Source organism: Lampris incognitus, chromosome 19, assembly GCF_029633865.1.
Source record: "Lampris incognitus isolate fLamInc1 chromosome 19, fLamInc1.hap2, whole genome shotgun sequence".
Taxonomy (NCBI): Eukaryota; Metazoa; Chordata; class Actinopteri; order Lampriformes; family Lampridae; genus Lampris; species Lampris incognitus.
This window is the reverse complement of record NC_079229.1, coordinates 37796286-37819390: the sequence shown is the minus strand read 5'-3', so window position 1 is coordinate 37819390 and position 23105 is coordinate 37796286. Positions and strand designations below refer to the sequence as shown.

The 23105-nt window shown below is 46.8% G+C and overlaps 1 protein-coding gene across 3 annotated transcripts in view; it reads left to right on the top strand.

Moving 5' to 3' along the window:
* Nucleotides 1–7793: 7793 nt before the first annotated feature.
* galnt11 (UDP-N-acetyl-alpha-D-galactosamine:polypeptide N-acetylgalactosaminyltransferase 11 (GalNAc-T11)) overlaps nucleotides 7794–23105 on the top strand; it is a 30057-nt gene continuing 14745 nt past the window's right edge. The window contains exons 1-3 of one of the 3 annotated variants that reach the window (XM_056299429.1): nucleotides 7794–7901; nucleotides 14709–14977; nucleotides 23028–23105. The exon at nucleotides 23028–23105 is cut by the window's right edge and continues 46 nt beyond it. In XM_056299429.1, the coding sequence (XP_056155404.1) occupies nucleotides 14740–14977; nucleotides 23028–23105 (316 nt within the window). In that variant the 5' untranslated portion in view covers nucleotides 7794–7901; nucleotides 14709–14739. Of the gene's footprint in view, nucleotides 7902–12434; nucleotides 12536–14708; nucleotides 14978–23027 lie in introns of those variants that run through there. The other 2 variants (XM_056299430.1, XM_056299431.1) reach the window with 2 other exon arrangements.

Below are 23105 nucleotides of genomic sequence, written 5' to 3'. Positions count from 1 at the left end.
GGCCACGTGTGCTGCTCACAGAGGGGTGGGGAATAGTTGCAAGCACAGCGTTGTGAGATGGGGGCAGATGTACCCCCCCCCCTCCCCGGTCAGGGGGGGGGGGTACATCTGCCTGCCCGTGCAGACCAGCGCTCCTCCCTGTCGCGGAGCGTTCCTCCTGATAAACGTTGTGTCCAGTTGTTAAGCTTTGTGTGGTTACCCAGCATGCATCAGGACATGTTTCTGGAAGAGCTCACATTAAGGTGAGCACAAGTCCAAGTGGTGGCCTGGTGGCCTGTCCAGGGTGTCTCCCCGCCCGCCGCCCAATGGCTGCTGGGATAGGCCCCTTGAGACCAGGACGAGCGGTTCGGATAATGGATGGATGGATAATGGATGCATGGATGGATGGACGAGTCACAGGAAATCAAATGACTGATGAAGAGTCTAGTTCTTCATCACATTCTGGTCGTGTTGATTTCAGTGAGTGAAGACGTCTGAATTCAGGTGTTGACAGAGCAGCCGTGTGATACGTCTTGTGTTTTCTTCGGTGTTGTCATGAGGACAATCAGCCATGCCCTCCTCCACCCACACCTCCACCTTTACACATGCGATAACATGCAACAAGCCTGCTTTGTCTTTCAAGTCGGTCCTAACCCTGGTTCCGGAGTGGCTCTGGTTCTCTGACAGGACCTGTTGGGTTGGAAATACTTTATTTATGTTGTTTGATTCTGAATTACTTACAAATACAAATATATCAAGACACAACTTCCTGTCTGTCGTCTCTGCTTCCTGCCGCAGGCGGTGTGTGTGTGTGTGTGTGTTTGGATACTTCTGTGTAAGGACCTTTCTTTTGGGGGGGGGGGATTTTCCCCCCAGTTGTATGCGGCCAGTTACTCTTCCAAGCTTTCCCGGTCTCTGCCCCCCCCCCCCCTCTGCTGATCCGGGGAGGGCTGCAGACTACCACATGCCTCCTCCCATACATGTGGAGTCACCAGCTGCTTCTTTTCACCTGACAGGGAGGAGTTTCACCAGGGGGACGTAGCACGTGGGAGGATCACGCTATTCCCCCCCTGAACAGGCGGCCCGACCGACCAGAGGAGGCGCTAGTGCAGCAACCAGGACACATACCCACATCCAGCTTCCCACCCGCAGACACGGCCAATTGTGTCTGTAGGGACGCCCGACCAAGCCGGAGGTAACACGGGGATTCAAACCAGCGATCCCCGTGTTGTTAGGCAACGGGACAGACCGCCACGCCACCCGGACGCCCCAGACACGGTTGATCTTTGAAGAAATGGAACTCTGTTGACTTGAGTCACGATGAGCCGAAGTCAACCTTTAACAGTCTGCAGTCATCTCTCCCATGTCTGCTACACTGTTTCACACAGACAGGTAGACACACACACACACACACACACACACACACAGGTAGACACACACACACACACACACAGGTAGACACACACACACAGACAGACAGACACACACAGACGGGTAGACACACACACACAGACAGACAGACACACACACAGACAGGTAGACACACACACACACACACACACAGACAGGTAGACACACACACACACACAGGTAGACACACACACACACAGACAGGTAGACACACACACACGGACAGGTAGACACACACACACAGACAGGTAGACACACACACACACACACAGACAGGTAGACACACACACACACACAGGTAGACACACACACACACAGACAGGTAGACACACACACACGGACAGGTAGACACACACACACAGACAGGTAGACACACACACACAGACAGGTAGACACACACACACACACACAGACAGGTAGACACACACACACACACACAGGTAGACACACACACACACAGACAGGTAGACACACACACACGGACAGGTAGACACACACACACACACAGGTAGACACACACACACACAGACAGGTAGACACACACACACGGACAGGTAGACACACACACACAGACAGGTAGACACACACACACAGACAGGTAGACACACACACACAGACAGGTAGACACACACACACGGACAGGTAGACACACACACACGGACAGGTAGACACACACACAGACGGGTAGACACACACACACAGACAGGTAGACACACACACACACACAGGTAGACACACACACACACAGACAGGTAGACACACACACACGGACAGGTAGACACACACACACACACACAGGTAGACACACACACACACAGACAGGTAGACACACACACACGGACAGGTAGACACACACACACAGACAGGTAGACACACACACACAGACAGGTAGACACACACACACAGACAGGTAGACACACACACACGGACAGGTAGACACACACACACGGACAGGTAGACACACACACAGACGGGTAGACACACACACACAGACAGGTAGACACACACACACAGACAGGTAGACACACACACACAGACAGGTAGACACACACACACGGACAGGTAGACACACACACACGGACAGGTAGACACACACACAGACGGGTAGACACACACACACAGACAGGTAGACACACACACACACAGACAGGTAGACACACACACACAGACAGGTAGACACACACACACAGACAGGTAGACACACACACACGGACAGGTAGACACACACACACAGACAGGTAGACACACACACACGGACAGGTAGACACACACACACGGACAGGTAGACACACACACAGACAGGTAGACACACACACACAGACAGGCAGGCAGACAGGCTGTGAAAAACTGGATGTCACTTGACTTTCTGCTTTTAAATCCAGATAAAACCGAGATGCTGGTCATTGGCCCTGCTAGACACAGACACCAGTTTGGTCAAGTAACGATAACGATCGACAACTCTGTGGTTTCACAAAGTGTGGCAGCCAAAAATCTTGGTGTTACGTTTGATCCCAGCCTTTCCTTTGATAAGCACATTAAAGAAATCACCAAGACTGCCTTTTTTCACTTACGTAACATAGCAAAGATTCGGTCTCTCCTCTCCATGGCTGACGCAGAGACTCTAATACATGCATTTGTTTCATCCAGACCTGATTACTGTAAGGTTCTGTTCTCAGGTCTGCCACATTCTAGTACTAAAAGTCTTCAGATGGTTCAGAATGCTGCTGCTAGAATCCTAACTAAAACTAGGAAATTTGACCATATTACACCAATTCTTGCCTCCCTTCATTGGCTTCCTATCCATGTTAGATCAGAGTACAAGGTGCTTCTGCTGATTTATAAAATCCTAAATGGGCTTGCTCCATCCTACCTGTCTGATCTCCTTAAACCATACATGCCATCTCGAGCACTTCGTTCTCAAAATACAGGGCTCCTGTGTGTACCCAAAGTTAAAAAGAAGTCATCTGGTGGCAGCAGGGCCTTTTCCTATCGGGCCCCATTGTTGTGGAATAACCTGCCTGCTGCCATCAGACAATCAGAGACTGTTGAGTCTTTAAATCCAAACTTAAAACTCATCTTTTTACCTTGGCTTACAATTAGTTGCCTTTAAGTTGAGTGCTTCACAACCTGTACTGGATGGTCGGTTGGTTTTCTGTCTCAATGAATTTACCAACCACTGTTCTGCCCACCAGATTATAGAGTATAGATTACAGAGTATAGATTATAGAGTACAGATATAAAGTATAGAGTATAAATTATACAGTACAGATATAGAGTATAGATTATAGAGTATAGATTATAGAATACAGATATAGATTATAGACTATAGAGTACAGATTATAGAGTATAGAGTATAGATTATACAGTACAGATATAGAGTATAGAGTATAGAGTATAGATTATAGAGTACAGATATAAAGTATAGAGTATAAATTATACAGTACAGATATAGAGTATAGATTATAGAGTATAGATTATAGAATACAGATATAGATTATAGACTATAGAGTACAGATTATAGAGTATAGAGTATAGATTATACAGTACAGATATAGAGTATAGAGTATAGAGTATAGATTATACAGTACAGATATAGAGTACAGATTATAGAGTATAGATTATACAGTACAGATATAGAGTATAGATTATAGAATACAGATATAGATTATAGAGTACAGATATAGATTATAGAATATAGATTATAGAGTATATATTATAGAGTGCAGATTATAGAGTATAGATTATACAGTACAGATTATAGAGTATAGATTATACAGTACAGGTTATAGAGTACAGATTATAGAGTACAGATTACAGAGTATAGATTATGACTAATTGATGACTTCATTGATTATGACTAATGACTATTGCAGACTGTTTTCTTCTCTAACATGTCTTTTCTCTCTCTCTCTGAATGATGTCTTCTCCTTTCTCTTTTTCTGTGTGTGAATGGTGTCATGTGAGTCTCCCTTGAGTGCTCGTGCAGTCTGTTCTCCTCCCAGGTCTCCGTGGTGATGGTGGTCGCCTCTTGGACGCTGCCTGGCCTCCTCCTCATCACATTTTCTTTTTATATATCTTATAAATCCAAAAAAATTTTTTTTTCATGCTGATGGTGCTCGCGTGGCTCGAGTCCTGGGCTGTTCCGGTGGAACCTGGACACTGCTTGGCATCCTGCGCATCATATTCTTCATATATCTTATAATTCCATTATAATTCTGTTATCCTCTTTCAATGTTGTATTGTGTAAATTGTGTAAGCACAACATCCATTGCATGTTGTCCGTCTTGGGAGAGAGATCCTCCTCTGGTGCTCTCCCTGAGCTTTCTTCCTATTTTTTCTCCCTGTTAAAGGGTTTTCATTTTCATTTTTAGGGAGTTGTTCCTTATCCGATGAGAGGGTCTAAGGACAGGATGTTGTGTTGCTGTAAAGCCCCCTGAGGCAAATTTGTAATTTGGTATTGAGCTATACAAATAAAATTGACTTGACTTGACTTGACTTGACAGACAGACAGACACAGACAGATAGATGGACACGCAGGCAGACAGACAGAGAGACAGATGGCGAGACAGTTCATTCTTGGACTTATGGCAGAGCTGCTGTCTCATTCAGAAGCTGCTGACCTTTTGTACGACAGAAGTCCTGAAGGTCACCAGTATGGTGAAGTGTGTACCAGTACAGCTGTACCAGTATGCTGAGGCCTATGGTGAGTGTTGTCAGCTGTGGCTGGTGCTGCATGATGGTAAGGAAATAATTTGAACAATTCATTAATTTCTGAGGTAATCTGTTAAAACACTGATTTTCATTTTTGTTCTTCCCCACCAAACCAAATGAACTTCCAGCTGACCACAAACTACAAACCAGCAGCGTCTGAATGAAGACGGCGAGATGGAGAAATGATTTCTGTTTGTTCTGAGGACGAGTGTGTCTCCTCCTGCGTAGTCATTTATTCCCTCTGAGCCTCTGAGTCAGACTGATTAATCTGCTAATGAGATGATGGAGTGTCTTCTGTCTGTTGAAGAACTTGGTATTCTGCGCTGATTCGTGACTTTCAGTTCTCTGTAATGAGTTATTGACTCCCTGTCTCATCCCATCCACTGGAGTTGCTCCGGATGGTGCAGAATATGTGGCGGGGATTAACTAGCTATGCATTTTCTTGGACTAAGATGAATTGTAAAGTGCCCGGATGTCACGGATGTGAATATGCCGTCCATCTGGTGGCTAAACAGCAGCGGGTCCAGCGGAGCAGATGTCAAAGGTCAGCCTGCCTGTATGGATCCTCCCATTTGTGCTGTGATCATGCAGCATACCGTATCTTATCACCATCACTGTGTTTCCTTTGACTGGTGTTTAGATTTAAAGCCTGCAGTTTTCACTCCGCGTCTTGCGGTCCTGTCGTTGTGTCAGTGAATGAGTTCCTGAAAAAAAGCTTTAAGACTATGAGCAATATCCTAAAACATGTCATGTCTCACGAAAGTAAGGCGCGTGATAACGGTGATAAAGCCGACGGCTCTCGTGTCAGATGTTGACATAGTAGATGACTGACAAATATTCAGTTGCTAACATAATTTTATTCAAGAGGACAATTTTATCCACAACACTTTTGCAAACACTGGTCAACTTCCCTCCAGACAGACATATCAGCAGAAGACAAAGCAAGTCAGTAATAATTCAGTGACAGTGACGACAGTGCCGCTTGTAAGTAATCAATACCCAATAATCATTTTGTGAACTGAGGGACAAAATAATGCATCTGCAATGTTTTTGACAAAAATGCCATTTTTCTCAGTGGTCAGTCAGGTTCTTCCAATACAGACCCGATAACCAAACTGTTTTAAAATACATAGCAGGGATCAATCTGTGCCTTCAGGAAAAATCAAAACGTAAACTCTTCCACTTCCGGTTATTAATCCCTTATCGTTTCAAATGTTAAGTCAAAGACCACTTTGACAGGAAATGTAGACGCACCGCATGCCACCTACAATCAGTTCTGCAAACCATCCAACGACATGAGCCTCATTCATACAGCAGGGGGAGCCATGACGACATGAGCTTCATTCATACAGCAGGGGGAGACATAACGACATGAGCCTCATTCATACAGCAGGGGGAGACATAACGACATGAACCTCATTCATACACCAGGGGGAGCCATGACGACATGAGCCTCATTCATACAGCAGGGGGAGCCATAACGACATGAGCCTCATTCATACAGCAGGGGGAGACATAACGACATGAGCCTCATTCATACAGCAGGGGGAGACATAACGACATGAGCCTCATTCATACAGCAGGGGGAGCCATGACGACATGAGCCTCATTCATACAGCAGTGGGAGACATAACGGCATGAGCCTCATTCATACAGCAGGGGGAGCCATAACGACATGAACCTGATTCATACAGCAGGGGGAGACATAACGACATGAACCTGATTCATACAGCAGGGGGAGCCATAACGACATGAACCTGATTTATACAGCAGGGGGAGCCATAACGACATGAGCCTCATTCATACAGCAGGGGGAGCCATAACGACATGAACCTCATTCATACACCAGGGGGAGACATAACGACATGAGCCTCATTCATACAGCAGGGGGAGCCATAACGGCATGAACCAGATTCATAGGACGGTATGGAAATATTTTACTGGTTTTCAAAAACATTCTTTCTCCTTGTTGCGGTTATGGTTTACTATCCTCTGTAGCATTTCAGATGTTGTTTGTCATACTTGAATGTCGTTTTCAAGACAACTCAAACTTCTCCAATGAATCATTGCTGGACCTCCCAATTCCTCCTGGATTCTCCATACTGGGAGTGATTCTCCATACTGGGGGGAGTAGAGATCCAGTCAGCAGAGGGAAGAGGTGCTGTCTTTCAGTTTGGTCAGCATCATAGACAGGAAGGAGTGTAGCTACTCGCTGTTTAATAGTTAAACAAATGTGTATGTGTTCGTTTGTAGTCAGTACGTTTCTTAAAAAGGGTGTGAGCTGTGTTGCTGCCATAGCTGAGGAAAGTATAAACTGAGCTGGGTTCACAGATAAGAGCTGATAACAGATGGAGCAAGTCAACTCAGTATGTATGTTGTCCTGACTCCGGATGGAAATATATGACTTCATACAGCGAAGAGACACTAAAGGTGAATGGACGGAGAATAGGACTGGTCCTGGTCTTAACTGAGACGAACAGATAAACTATGACCCGGGGGGGGGGGGGGGGGCTCTCAGTTTCATGGCCAGTTCAAGGCAAGCGGCTCCCTCCCGCAGTACGTTGATCCGTCCTCCGGAGCTGTAGGTGGCGGTAATGCGCCGCTAAGCCGTATGACACCCGCCATAAGGCTACGAGGAGGGGAGGAAGAAGAAGCTGCAAATCGACCGAAGAAGAGAGGGCGGCAGCTCCGGTGACCCGGGCTGGAAAGTTTAGTGGTTAACCACCATGGGAGCGTCAATGTAGTCCGGACTCTTCAGCGTTCCAGTCCTGATGAGCTGCGGGGGCTCGGAGGAGGTCCGGGTGAGCATCAACTCGTTACTCTTGGTCGGGAAGGAAACGGGTCCTTTCTTTGTTTGTTTGTTTGTTGGTTTGTTTACGTGTGTGCGTTTAGCAGGGATGCGACGTGCTGGCGTCGGTCTTTGTTTTGGGCTGAGTCTGCTTCGGCTGTTGGACCGAGCTACATGCTAACGCCACCAGCTGGATCTTGCTGCGGAACCACCCGGTCCGGTCCGGTCCGGTCCGGGACTGACACTGAGACTGAGACTTAGCCCAGTGGCTAACAGTTAGCTGTGGACGTGACAGAGCTGTAGTAGCCTCTCTTTAATGAACGTGGCTTAGCTGATGAACATGGCTTAGTTAATTAGCACGGCTTAGGTAATTAGCACGGCTTAGGTAATTAGCACGGCTTAGTTAAAGCCGGGTTCTCCTCCTGGACGACACAGCAGAGTGTTCACGGCTTCTAACGGAAGACGAGACGCGAAAACAAACCGCCCTCTTAACGCAACGGGGAATGGTTTGTGTCCTTTCAAAATGACAGTATGTCGCCGCTACTGCTGGTCTCCATGGTGACGTGTCGCCGGTGCTGGTCTCCATGGTGACATGTCACCAGCAGTATGTCGCTGCTGGTCTCCATGTCACCAGCAGTATGTCGCCGCTGCTGGTCTCCATGTCTCCATGTCTCCATGTCACCAGTAGTATGTCGCTGCTGGTCTCCATGTCACCATGTCACCAGTAGTATGTTGCTGTCGCTGCTGGTCTCCATGTCTCCATGTCACCAGTAGTATGTCGCTGCTGGTCTCCATGTCACCATGTCACCAGTAGTATGTTGCTGTCGCTGCTGGTCTCCATGTCTCCATGTCACCAGTAGTATGTCGCTGCTGGTCTCCATGTCTCCATGTCTCCATGTCACCAGTAGTATGTCGCTGCTGGTCTCCATGTCACCATGTCACCAGTAGTATGTCGCTGCTGGTCTCCATGTCACCATGTCACCAGTAGTATGTTGCTGTCGCTGCTGGTCTCCATGTCTCCATGTCACCAGTAGTATGTCGCTGCTGGTCTCCATGTCACCATGTCACCAGTAGTATGTCGCTGCTGGTCTCCATGTCACCATGTCACCAGTAGTATGTTGCTGTCGCTGCTGGTCTCCATGTCTCCATGTCACCAGCAGTATGTCGCTGCTGGTCTCCATGTCACCAGCAGTATGTCGCTGCTGGTCTCCATGTCACCATGTCACCAGCTTTATGTCGCTGCTGGTCTCCATGTCACCAGCAGTATGTTGCTGCTGGTCTCCATGTCTCCATGTCACCAGCAGTATGTCGCTGCTGGTCTTCATGTCACCATGTCACCAGCAGTATGTCGCTGCTGGTCTTCATGTCACCATGTCACCAGCAGTATGTCGCTGCTGGTCTTCATGTCACCATGTCACCAGTAGTATGTTGCTGTCGCTGCTGGTCTCCATGTCACGCTGCTGGTCTTTCAGCCTTCACACAGCACCATGTTAAAGTGTTCAAGAGTTTAGCCCACTGTGAGAACAAGATCAGAATCAGATACAGCAGGTCCCTCCATGTTGTCTTCATGCTTTATTCAGACACATTAACCAGAGCCAAAAGGGACAGATGTGGCACAGATGTGGCACCGGGTCTGAATCAGAACATGGCAGAGGAGCTGGTGTCTACTACCAGACTTGTGTTAAGACTCCGTCCCATCCAGTCGTTCAACGTGAGAACGACGGTGTTCACAAGTCTCCAGGTTTCCACCGACACCATGACTGTTAGTCTGGCTGTGTGCAGACTTCACTCTAACTCCCAGCCAGCTCACTTTTCATTTTTCCTCAGATGCAGCGCAGAACACATTTTTTAGAAGGGTGTGAACACACAAAATAAAACCACATGGAAACTTCTTTTTTTTACCAACTCTCTCTTCTTTTCTTTTTTTGTAAATCACTTTCCTATGTGGTCCGGATCACATACATTTACTTTTCTCACTGGAGACACGTTCCAGTGTCGCAGCATTACGTCATGTCACAGTGACAGCAGGTAGGGCCTCATTACTGTGAGTGTGAAGCAGGTACATGACCAGTACTGATGTGACTGACACACATTACAAATCTATCAGACATGCCATGTACACATCAGAACCGGCTTTGAAAAGGAATATTATTTATAAATTATTTGTTGAAAAGGAATATTATTTATAAATTATTTGTTGAAAAGGAATATTATTTATAAATTATTGTTGAAAAGGGATATTATTTATAAATTATTGTTGAAAAGGGATATTATTTATAAATTATTTGTTGAAAAGGAATATTGTTTATAAATTATTTGTTAAAAATGAATATTATTTATGCATTATTTATTGAAAAGGAATATTATTTATAAATTATTTGTTGAAAAGAGATATTTATAAATTATTTGTTGAAAATGGATATTATTTATAAATTGTTGAAAAGGAATATTATTTATAAATTATTGTTGAAAATTTTAATATTATTCATAATTTATTTGTCGAAAAGGAATATTATAATTTATTTTTTGAAAAGGGATATTATAAATTATTTGTTGAAAAGGGATATTATAAATTATTTGTTGAAAAGGGATATTATTTATAAATTATTTGTTGAAAAGGAATATTATTTATAAATTATTTGTTGAAAAGGGATATTTATAAATTATTTGTTGAAAAGGGATATTATTTATAAATTATTTGTTGAAAAGGGATATTTATAAATTATTTGTTGAAAAGGGATATATTTATAAATTATTTGTTGAAAAGGGATATTATTTATAAATTATTTGTTGAAAAGGAATATTATTTATAAATTATTTGTTGAAAAGGAATATTATTTAGGCTTTTTTGAATTGAATAAGCGAGCCAGGTGCCCTGATGGAAGACAGGATCTTGTCCCACCATTTCGGTGCTGGGTGAGAAACAGGTGGTCAGGTCCAGAAGTGGTATACAGCAGGTCTGTGGTGTCTCAACACATGTGTGGACTCTCTGTCGTTCTGCGTTGGCATGTATTTATCTTTAATGCTGGATCTGAAGGAATACAGTGGAGGTTTGGTTTTCATTTACCAGTCACCGTTATGGCCTTAGGCAGACTGTCGACCAGTGGGATGATAGAAGCCGGCTATCGTGGCGTACCAGCGGTGGCGACGTTATGACAGAAGTTCGTTTTGGGACACCAGGGTGAAAATAGTGTTTACTGGGATGATTCCTCTTATTCACACTGAAATCGTGGGCATGCATTGTTATGAATGAGGGTTTGAATACGTTGCTGGTGAAAATGGCTGAGCGCCGTCACAGTTGTCATAGGGTCAAGGTGTGTTCACAATCAAATCAAATCTGGGTTGCGTTCAAAAATGGAAGACCGTTGCAAAAGGGTTGGATGTCAGCAGCAGCGGTGGATAACGTGGTAAGGCCCACGGTGTGACGGCATCCATAAGGCCTTCATGTCACCTGAGCACTGATAAATCATTCACACGGTGACCCAAACTTCCCTGTTTCACCAGTGTCATATGTGTTTCACCAGTGTCATATGCGGTCACGTTGGTGTTGGGTTGTAATATGTGGTCAGAAGCGGTCACGTTGGTGTTGGGTTAACTCGGTGTGGTGTGTCAGCAGGGCTGGTAACTGAATTGATGAATTACTGATGGGCTGACAGTGTTATTTGATGCTTTACAAGCGCCTCGTGTTCCTGTTGAACTATGAACATTCATGTCAGCTGACCTGGTCTCTGTGAGTCCCTCCAGTGGTTTTTATATGCTGGGTGTGTCAGTGAGGACTGAAATGAAGGTTCACTGGAGAGGTGGCTCCACCGGTGAATCTGACTCTTGACCTCTTCGGCTGTGGCTCATGTAGTAAAGTGTAATATTTGATGACAGTAAACCTTTGCTCTGTGCTGTGTCAGGCTGCAACAGAGAGGCTGCAGGTTGATCTCGCACGTCATCCAGCCTCTTTATGAGGCCAGATGAGGTGCTGATGATGTGACGAGATGGGTGGAAATCCAGTTTGTTGGAGAGACCCCAGAGACTCTGGTTCACACAGGATATGCCTGCAGAGAAAACCTTGGATAAGTTTGTAGAGACAATTCCTCTCTTTGCCCTGAACGGGTTTTGTGTACTGATGGTTTCCCCCACGTCCACACATGTGCACATTTAAATGTGCACATGTGTTTCTGCAAAACAGAACTTTGATAAGTTGGTATCAGATCAAACTGGAGGAGAACATGTGTCAGTTGTAAATACTGCAACTCACATATGCTGTATTTTTTTTTCTTTTAAAAATGTTCACCTGTCCAATGGACCTATCGCTAAGCCCCGCCCCCTTAGTTACTGTTGCTAACTCGGACAAGCTACCCGGGCTGACTAGAGAGTTACAATGGCAGCTATCGGTGTCAAAACTACCATATCCCAAGAGGCTATACATAACTTCTGGAGACAGAAGGACCTGATTTCATCTAGAAGCCATCAAAAAGGACTTCACTATGCTGTGGAGGGATATGTACAACATTTAAAACTAGATATGGTGGGTGACAAGCTTAAATTGGAGGTGAGAGTTCACAGATCACAATGCAAGAGGGAAAAGCCTCATCTCACGGCCATCACGGTTGCAGATAACATCATCCATGACCAGCATTGTTCGTACACCGCGGGGTAAGATAAATTAATATACCTTCAATTAACTAACAATCCTGGAGAGGCACTGAGATGTACGTGCATTAGTTTATTTTATTAACTAGCTAGCATTACCCTGTACCTGCGTGACAGTGTCCTTACATGCTAACCTAGCTAGCACTAGCCTAGCGCAGCTAGTGTTACGTTTAGTTGACTGTGTGGTTTGCCACACAGCTTAATCCACCGGAGACATTTGGCTGTGTTTTGGTTTGGTTTGGGAAATGGGATTAAATATACCCCATTGCCTATCCTCTCAGGATACCTTGTATCAGTGTTGCATGTACCCCATGCACATCGTTTGACCATTTTTGTTCAGCTTATATCCATAAAACATCACAAAAACCACGACTTCTGATGCAGCTCTGATGCTGCTTAAAGGAGTCGTTAGCTCTAGATGTCCGACTGAGCTCCTGCGTGCATTTGGTACCACACTGCCATTGGCTCATCTGCGTTCGAGGGGCGGGACTGAGTGATAGGTCCATTACCCCACCCTTCCGAGCCGTCCTGGTCTCTGCTCCACCCCCTCTGCCGATCTGGGGAGGGCTGCAGACTACCACATGCCTCCTCCCATACATGTGGAGTCGCCAGCCGCTTCTTTTCACCTGACAGTGAGGAGTTTCACCAGGGGGATGTAGCGCGTGGGAGGATCATGCCAGTCCCCCAGTTCCCCCTCCACCACGAACACGCGCCCCGACCGACCAGAGGAGGCGCTAGTGCAGTGACCAGGACACATACCCACATCCGGATTCCCACCAGACACGGCCAGTTGTGTCTGCAGGGATGCCCGACCAAGCCGGAGGTAACACAGGGATTTAAACTGGCGATCCCCGTGTTGATAGGCAACAGAATAGAGCGCTACACATATACTGTATTGTTTAGCAAGGCAGCATTTATGAGAATGTAGATGTGGATGTACATCATCTTTATTTGAGCCCGGGACCATTTCTTCCCGGATAGAAAATGTGGGTTCTGATGCGTTCTTGGATCGGCTCTCTGTCAACAGGTGTGTCATGAAGTCTAGTTATGCAACGGTGTTCAAATCCAGCAGCAAAGGCTTCAGGGAGAAAATAAGTTACCCTTAAGAGGGAGGACGTGGTATTCAGGTGGCAGGAAGTGGTCATATTTGCCAGTGATGATGTGCTACCCTCTGCTCATGAGCCGCTGGTCAGGTGGATACTGAGTATCATTAAGATCATGAGCAGACATGAAGGTGGGGTTGTACATAGTAATGGATGTAGTGTTAGACCCAGTATGGAGCAGACATGAGGGTGGGGTTGTACATAGTAATGGATGTAGTGTTAGACCCAGTGTGGAGCAGACATGAAGGTGGGGTTGTACATAGTAATGGATGTAGTGTTAGACCCAGTATGGAGCAGACATGAGGGTGGGGTTGTACATAGTAATGGATGTAGTGTTAGACCCAGTGTGGAGCAGACATGAGGGTGGGGTTGTACATAGTAATGGATGTAGTGTTAGACCCAGTATGGAGCAGACATGAGGGTGGGGTTGTACATAGTAATGGATGTAGTGTTAGACCCAGTATGGAGCAGACATGAGGGTGGGGTTGTACATAGTAATGGATGTAGTGTTAGACCCAGTGTGGAGCAGACATGAAGGTGGGGTTGTAATTAAAATAGTTGTAGTCATATTAAAATTGATCAGGAATTGTGGGACAAGCGGTTCAGGGTTGTGTGTTTGTGTGTGTTACATGGTGTATGAAGATCTCTCTCTCTCCGTGTCCCTGTCTCTCTGTCTGTCTGTCTCTTTGTCCGTGTGTGTGTGTGTGGGTGTCTCTCTCTCTCTCTGTCTATCTGTCTCTCTCTCTCTCTCTCTCTCTCTCTCTCTCTCTATCTGTCTCTCTCTCCATGTCCCTGTCTCGCTGTCTGTCTCTCTGTCTGTCTCTCTCTCTTTGTCCGTGTGTGTGTGTCTCTCTCCGTGTCCCTGTCTCTCTGTCTGTCTGTCTCTTTGTCCGTGTGTGTGTGTGTGTGTGTCTATCTGTCTCTGTGTGTCTCTGTGTGTGTCTCTCTCTGTATCTGTCTCTCTCTGTCTGTCTCTCTGTCTCTTTGTCCCTGTGTGTGTGTGTGTGTGTGTGTGTCTGTCTCTGTGTGTCTCTGTGTGTGTCTCTCTCTGTCTCTCTGTCTGTTTCTCTCAGTCTGATGTAAAAGCATGCTTGCTTGGCCACCATGGCCAGTGTGACGCTGCGATATTTCTGCTATGGCTGCCTCTTCACCTCCGCAACCTGGTCGCTGCTCCTCTTGCTCTATTTCAACATGGGGAATGAGCCGGGCCGCGGCAGAACCCCCCTCCAGCCCAGGAACACGGGACCGCTCCTACAGCAGATCACCAAGGGCCCCGGTGAGCAGAAGGCAGGACGAGGGGCGGCGGTGGCCAGTAAGAGAGCGGAGCTGTCACCAGAGATGGGTGAGTGAACCGTTACATGGATCATGTGACCAGCTCATCCATAGACAACTATCTGTCACTGAATAATTGAGTTGCTGGGTGTCCGGGTAGTGTAGCGGTCTATTCCGTTGCCTACCAACACGGGAATTGCTGGTTCAAATCCCCGTGTTACCTCCAGCTTGGTTGGGCATCCCTGCAGACACAACTGGCCGTGTCTGCAGGTGGGAAGCTGGATGTGGGTATGTGTCCTGGTCGCTGCACTAGCGCCTCCTCTGGTCGGTTGGGGTGCCTGTTCGGGGGGGAGGGGGAACTGGGGGGAATAGTGTGATCCTCCCACGTGCTACGTCCCCCTGGTGAAACTCCTCAGTGTCAGGTGAAAAGAAGCGGCTGGTGACTCCACATGTATGGGAGGAGGCATGTGGTAGTCTGCAGCCCTCCCTGGATCAGCAGAGGGGGTGGAGCAGAGACCGGGACGGCTCAGAAGAGTGGGGTAATTAACCAAGTACAATTGGGGAGAAAAAGGGGGGGCAAAAATTAAAAAAAAAGATAATAATAATTGAGTTGCTGTGTCTTGATATATAGTAATGGTTCCTGTGCTCGTCACATGTTGCAGTGATTGAAGCTTACATCCTGGCGTTGGTACAGGTCTTCTAGCAGCTTCTCCTGTCATATCTGCTTGTTTCCTTTTGTTTCCCTTTCAGTTTAACAGGGTGCTCATGTCAAATGAATCTTTTGTCTTACACCACTGCTAGTAGCAAATTATTTTCATAAAAAACTGATTATTTTTTCAGATTAACTACTGAATCATTTAGTCTGTTAAAAGTCAAAAATATTGATGAATGCCCATGTTGAGTTTCCAGAGTCAAAAGTCTTAAAACGTCTTAAAATGTTACATAATCCTCCTCTTATGACCCTCTGTAAACAGTACACATGGCCATCGTAACTCTAGTTAACACACCATATTTGCATATGAAACTGGTCATTGGTTTGGGTCGTTATGCCACTGTATTGTTTATAAGGGTGGGACACCTGCAGTCACTGTATTGTTTATAAGGGTGGGGACACCTGCAGTCACTGTATTGTTTATAAGGGTGGGGACACCTGCAGCCACTGTATTGTTTATAAGGGTGGGGACACCTGCAGTCACTGTATTGTTTATAAGGGTGGGGACACCTGCAGTCACTGTATTGTTTATAAGGGTGGGGACACCTGCAGTCACTGTATTGTTTATAAGGGTGGGGACACCTGCAGTCACTGTATTGTTTATAAGGGTGGGGACACCTGCAGCCACTGTATTGTTTATAAGGGTGGGACACCTGCAGTCACTGTATTGTTTATAAGGGTGGGGACACCTGCAGTCACTGTATTGTTTATAAGGGTGGGGACACCTGCAGTCACTGTATTGTTTATAAGGGTGGGGATACCTGCAGCCACTGTATTGTTTATAAGGGTGGGGACACCTGCAGTCACTGTATTGTTTATAAGGGTGGGGACACCTGCAGTCACTGTATTGTTTATAAGGGTGGGGATACCTGCAGCCACTGTATTGTTTATAAGGGTGGGGATACCTGCAGCCACTGTATTGTTTATAAGGGTGGGGACACCTGCAGTCACTGTATTGTTTATAAGGGTGGGGACACCTGCAGTCACTGTATTGTTTATAAGGGTGGGGATACTTGCAGCCACTGTATTGTTTATAAGGGTGGGGATACCTGCAGCCACTGTATTGTTTATAAGGGTGGGGACACCTGCAGTCACTGTATTGTTTATAAGGGTGGGGACACCTGCAGTCACTGTATTGTTTATAAGGGTGGGGACACCTGCAGTCACTGTATTGTTTATAAGGGTGGGGACACCTGCAGTCACTGTATTGTTTATAAGGGTGGGGACACCTGCAGCCACTGTATTGTTTATAAGGGTGGGGACACCTGCAGTCACTGTATTGTTTATAAGGGTGGGGGTACCTGCAGCCACTGTATTGTTTATAAGGGTGGGGACACCTGCAGTCAGGTGAGACTGAAGGTCTCTGAGATGATGATGAAACGTTTCTCTCAATAAAGGTTGTGTCCAGATGAACTGATTCAACCTTCTGTGGTATTCTTACCTGGCTTATTGAGCATCAAGACAGTTACATAAGCCGTTTACTCATATGAACTCAAGACAATGATGGAGAACAGGTCCAGGCATTGTCTGAAGTTGCTCTTTCACGCTTGTGTAACCCGACCGGAGATAGTCCATGTCAGATGAGTTCTCACCCACTGGGAATACTGTCCGGTTCAGGTGATGGGTGGTGTCTGTGTGATTCAAGTGATGGGTGGTGTCTGTCTGGTTCAGGTGACGGGTGGAGTCTTGTCTATTTCAGGTGACGGGTGGTGTCTGGGTGGTTCAGGTGACGGGTGGTGTCTGAGTGGTTCAGGTGACGGGTTGTGTCTGGGAGGTTCAGGTGACGGGTGGTGTCTGAGTGGTTCAGGTGACTGGTGGTGTCTGGGTGGTTCAGTTGACTGGTGGTGTCTGGGTGGAGCATGCAGGAGGCAGGACATGAGACAAAACGTACACTGTGGGAATGGCAGTGTTTTGTTTACAGCACATCAGAGGTGACTGGTGAGGCTACTGACTCACCCCTAATGTGTTCCCCCCAAACGCCAAGCCATTTTTCGCCTCGCTTTGCGTGCGCGAGTTTGATCACGGGATCATTTGTTTTTATTCATGTTACTCGCACAAGTTTGGCTGCAGGAACGAGTACGCGAACCCGCGACGATCAGCTTATCCTCCGTTTTCTGACTCAACAGGACGCCATTGACTCGGGAGAATCTCAACGCTGATAGGCTTTTGCAACATAAATCTACTTTGTACTAGGAGGCACTAAATCTACTTTGGCGAAACCTGATAGTTTTTCTCTGACTATTGACAATTCTGTAGCTCTTCCATCGCCTCAGGTTAAGAGTCTGGGTGTCATCCTGGACAGCACATTATCTTTTGAAGCCCACATCAACAATGTTACTCGGTCTCCATACTTCCACCTACGCAGTATTAATCATCTTCACCCGTCACCTACACCTTACAGCACCGCCATACTCACTCACACCCTGGTTACATCCCGTACTGACTACTGCAATTCTGTCCTCTTTGGTCTTCCCCTCAAGTGTCTTCATAAACTTCATCTGGTCCAGAATTCAGCTGCCCGTATCAGTACCAGAACTCCTTCCATAGATCACATCTCTCCTGTTCTTCAGCAACTCCACTGGCTCCCCATTAAATACCGTACTGACTTCAAGATCCTGCTCCTCACCTGTAAGGCCTTAATAACATAGCTCCTTCATATCTTTCTGAACTCCTTCATATCCACACACCCTCCCACACTCTCACATCCTCTTCTGCTCTCCAACTCACTACACCATCGGCCCGCTGGACTACCCCGGGGTCTAGAGCCTTCAGTCATTCTGCCCCCCACCTTGACTACCATGGGGTCTAGAGCCTTCAGTCATTCTGCCCCCCACCTTGACTACCATGGGGTCTAGAGCCTTCAGTCATTCTGCCCCCCACCTTGACTACCATGGGGTCTAGAGCCTTCAGTCATTCTGCCCCCCACCTTGACTACCATGGGGTCTAGAGCCTTCAGTCATTCTGCCCCCTGCCTTGACTACCATGAGGTCTAGAGCCTTCAGTCATTCTGCCCCCACCTTGACTACCATGGGGTCTAGAGCCTTCAGTCATTCTGCCCCCCACCTTGACTACCATGGGGTCTAGAGCCTTCAGTCATTCTGCCCCCCACCTTGACTACCATGGGGTCTAGAGCCTTCAGTCATTCTGCCCCCCACCTTGACTACCATGGGGTCTAGAGCCTTCAGTCATTCTGCCCCCCACCTCTGGAACTCTCTCCCACAAGACATTTACAACAGTCTTAAAAAAAAAACTCAAGTATACATTTCATATAATTCCTCTTCCGGTTTGGGAAGATGGCGGCGCAAATTCACATTTTGTGGCAGCCTCCCAGTACCGTCCATACAGTGTCTTTGTCCACATCTGCGTCTAAGTTTTGTCTTCGTTTGATGGCTGGGAGAGTGGGGCAGGCTAAGCTAACTGCTAGCCCATGCAGACTGGCAGATCCGATAACACCGAGGGCGGCTTGACGGCGGCCTCAACTGGCGTTGACTGTGGTGTTTCTGATGTCGTTGTGAGGAGTGGGGAGGTGTGTCGAGGGTGTCTGGCTGGGAGAGAACCACGGCCCTGCCTGGAGCTGCGCCCGAGGAGGACACACCGAGGGCGGTCTGACAGGACGTGGAAGCGGGGCGGGCTAAGCTAACTGCTAGCCCATGCAGACCGGCGGTTCTGACAGTCATCCTGGCTGGCGTTCGTTCTCCTGGACAGTGATTTTTTGTTTAGTTTGGGTATGTGTGTTAGTGTGGGTGTGTGTGTTAGTGTGGGTGTGTGTGTTAGTTTGGATGTGTGTGTTAGTGTGGGTGTGTGTGTTAGTGTGGGTGTGTGTGTTAGTTTGGGTGTGTGTGTTAGTGTGGGTGTGTGTGTTAGTTTGGATGTGTGTGTTAGTGTGGGTGTGTGTGTTAGTGTGGGTGTGTGTTAGTTTGGGTATGTGTGTTAGTGTGGGTATGTGTGTTAGTGTGGGTGTGTGTGTTAGTTTGGGTGTGTGTGTTAGTGTGGGTGTGTGTGTTAGTTTGGATGTGTGTGTTAGTGTGGGTGTGTGTGTTCTCGTATATTTTGGATGTGTTTGTGTGTTTGGGTTGTACTGCTGGGGGAATGACAGTGTTCCTGATTCCTGATAATTTCATAATCATATCAGTGGTGTCAGCACTACTGTGTTACAGGGGTCACAGGTCATGACTGGGTTAGCTGTGTCACATGACTGGGTTAGCTGTGTCACATGACTGGGTTAGCTGTGTCACATGACTGGGTTAGCTGTGTCACATGACTGGGTTAGCTGTGTCACATGACTGGGTTAGCTGTGTCACATGACTGGGTTAGCTGTGTCACATGACTGGGTTAGCTGTGTCACATGACTGGGTTAGCTGTGTCACATGACTGGGTTAGCTGTGTCACATGACTCAGTCTGGAGGTCTTACTAAATGAACCGCATGTTGTTGCTGTATTTCCTCAGCCAACACAGCTGAGTCAGCAGTGAGCTGTGGCCGCTGTGTCAGCAACACTGCGGCTGGGACACGGGCTCTTTGGTTTGCGGGGCTGAGTGACACCACTGATGCCTTGCTCACAGGCACTTGGGTAGTAGTTGTGGTTTCATGTGTCCATCAGCATTGCCAGAGCTCATCAAACCACCACTGAACTAAAGATGTCCCACCTTCCGTTCCTCTTCTGTGCCTGCCTGTCTTTCTTTCTCATACTAGTCATTTACAAACCCCAACTCCAGTGAAGTTGGGTGTGTTGTGTAAAACGTCAATAACAACACAACACAACACAATGATGTGCAAATCCTCTTCCACCTCTATTCAACTGAATACACCACAAAGACAAGATGTTTCATGTTCAAACTGATAAACTTTATCGTTTTTTGGAAATATTCCCTCATTGTGAATGTGATGCCTGTAACACGTCCCAAAGAAGCTGGGACAGGGGCATGTTCACCACCGTGTTACTCCACCTTTCCTTTTAACACCACCCAATAAGCGTTTGGGAATAAGCTGGGACAGGGGCATGTTCACCACTGTGTTACACCACCTTTCCTTTTAACAACACTCCATAAGCGTTTGGGAATAAGCTGGGACAGGAGCATGTTCACCACTGTGTTACTCCACCTTTCCTTTTAACAACACTCCATAAGCGTTTGGGAATAAGCTGGGACAGGGGCATGTTCACCACTGTGTTACACCACCTTTCCTTTTAACACCACTCCATAAGCGTTTGGGAATAAGCTGGGACAGGAGCATGTTCACCACTGTGTTACTCCACCTTTCCTTTTAACAACACTCCATAAGCGTTTGGGAATAAGCTGGGACAGGGGCATGTTCACCACTGTGTTACACCACCTTTCCTTTTAACACCACCCAATAAGCGTTTGGGAATAAGCTGGGACAGGAGCATGTTCACCACTGTGTTACTCCACCTTTCCTTTTAACAACACTCCATAAGCGTTTGGGAATAAGCTGGGACAGGAGCATGTTCACCACTGTGTTACTCCACCTTTCCTTTTAACAACACTCCATAAGCGTTTGGGAATAAGCTGGGACAGGGGCATGTTCACCACTGTGTTACACCACCTTTCCTTTTAACACCACCCAATAAGCGTTTGGGAATAAGCTGGGACAGGGGCATGTTCACCACCGTGTTACACCACCTTTCCTTTTAACAACACTCCATAAGCGTTTGGGAATAAGCTGGGACAGGGGCATGTTCACCACCGTGTTACTCCACCTTTCCTTTTAACACCACCCAATAAGCGTTTGGGAATAAGCTGGGACAGGGGCATGTTCACCACTGTGTTACACCACCTTTCCTTTTAACACCACCCAATAAGCGTTTGGGAATAAGCTGGGACAGGGGCATGTTCACCACCGTGTTACACCACCTTTCCTTTTAACACCACCCAATAAGCGTTTGGGAACTGAGGACACTAACTGTTGAAGCTTTGTAGGTGGAATTCTTTCCCATTCTTGCTGATGTACGACTTCAGTTGCTCAGCAGTCCGGGGTCTCCGTTGTCGTATTGTGCGCTTCATAATGGGCCACACATGTTCAATGGGGGACAGGTCTGGACTGCAGGCAGGCCAGTCCAGTCCAGTACCCCCACTCTTTTACTACGAAGCCCCGCTGGTGTAACACGTGCAGAATGTGGCTTGGTATTGTCTTGCTGAAATAAACAGGGACGTCCCTGAAAAAGACCTCGCTTGGATGGCAGCATATGTTGCTCCAAAACCTGTATGTACCTTTCAGCATTAATGGTCCTTCACAGATGTGCAGGTTACCCATGATGCCATGGGCACTAACACACCCCCCCCCCCATACCACCACAGATGCTGGCTTTTGGACTCTGCTCTGAGAACAGTCTGGACGGTCCTTTTCCTCTTTAGCCCGGAGGACACCACGTCCATGATTTCCAACAACAATGTGAAATGTGGACTCATCAGACCACAGCACACTTGCCCACTTGGCGTCAGTCCATCTCAGATGAGCTCGGGCCAGAGAAGCCGGCGGGCGGTGTTTCTGGGTGGTGTTGATATCTGGCTTTGGCTTTGCATGGTGGAGTTTTAACTTGTACTTGTAGATGTAGCGACCAACTGTGTTAACTGACGATGGTTTTCCCAAGTGTTCCTGAGCCCACGTGGTCATATCCTTTACACAATGATGTGGGTTTTTAATGCAGTGCTGCCTGAGGGGTCGAAGGTCACGACATTCAGTGTTGGTTTTGGGCCTTGCCACTTACGTGAAGAGATTTCTCTGGATTCTCTGGATCTTGTGATGATATTATGGACTGGAGATGATGAAATCCCTAAATTCCTTGCAGCTGTACGTTGAGAAACGTTGTTCTTAAACTGTTGGACTATTTGCTCACACAGTTGTTCACAAAGTGGTGAACCTCGCCCCATCCTTGCTTGTGAACGACTGAGCCTTTCTTCAGGGATGCTCCTTTTATACCCAATCATGACACTCCCCTGTTCCCAGGTAACCTGTTCACCTGTGGAATGTTCCAGACAGGTGTTTTCTGAGCATTCCTCAACTTTCCCAGTCTTTTGTTGTCCCTGTCCCAGCTTCTTTGGAACGTGTTGCAGGCATCAAATTCACAATGAGGGAATATTTGCAAAAAACAATAAAGTTTATCAGTTTGAACATTAAATATCTTGTCTTTGTAGTGTATTCAGCTGAATATAGGTGGAAAAGGATTTGCAAATCATTGTATTCTGTTTTTATTCAGGTTTTACACAACGTCCCAACTTCACTGGGATTGGGGTTTGTAGTTTGTGCGGCCTGATCAGTTGTGAAGGAATGAAAGTAAGAGCAGCAGTGATTTGTCATGTCAGTCAGAATAATCTGATCATTCACTGAGCCGGTATTCTCCATAGTAACCGGTTTACACACTCGCACTGTGTTTCTGTTGCTCCTCCACTCAGGGATGATCTTCAGTGAGGCAGACCAGCGGCTCAGAGATGAAGGTTACCATCGACACGCCTTCAACGTCCTGATCTCCA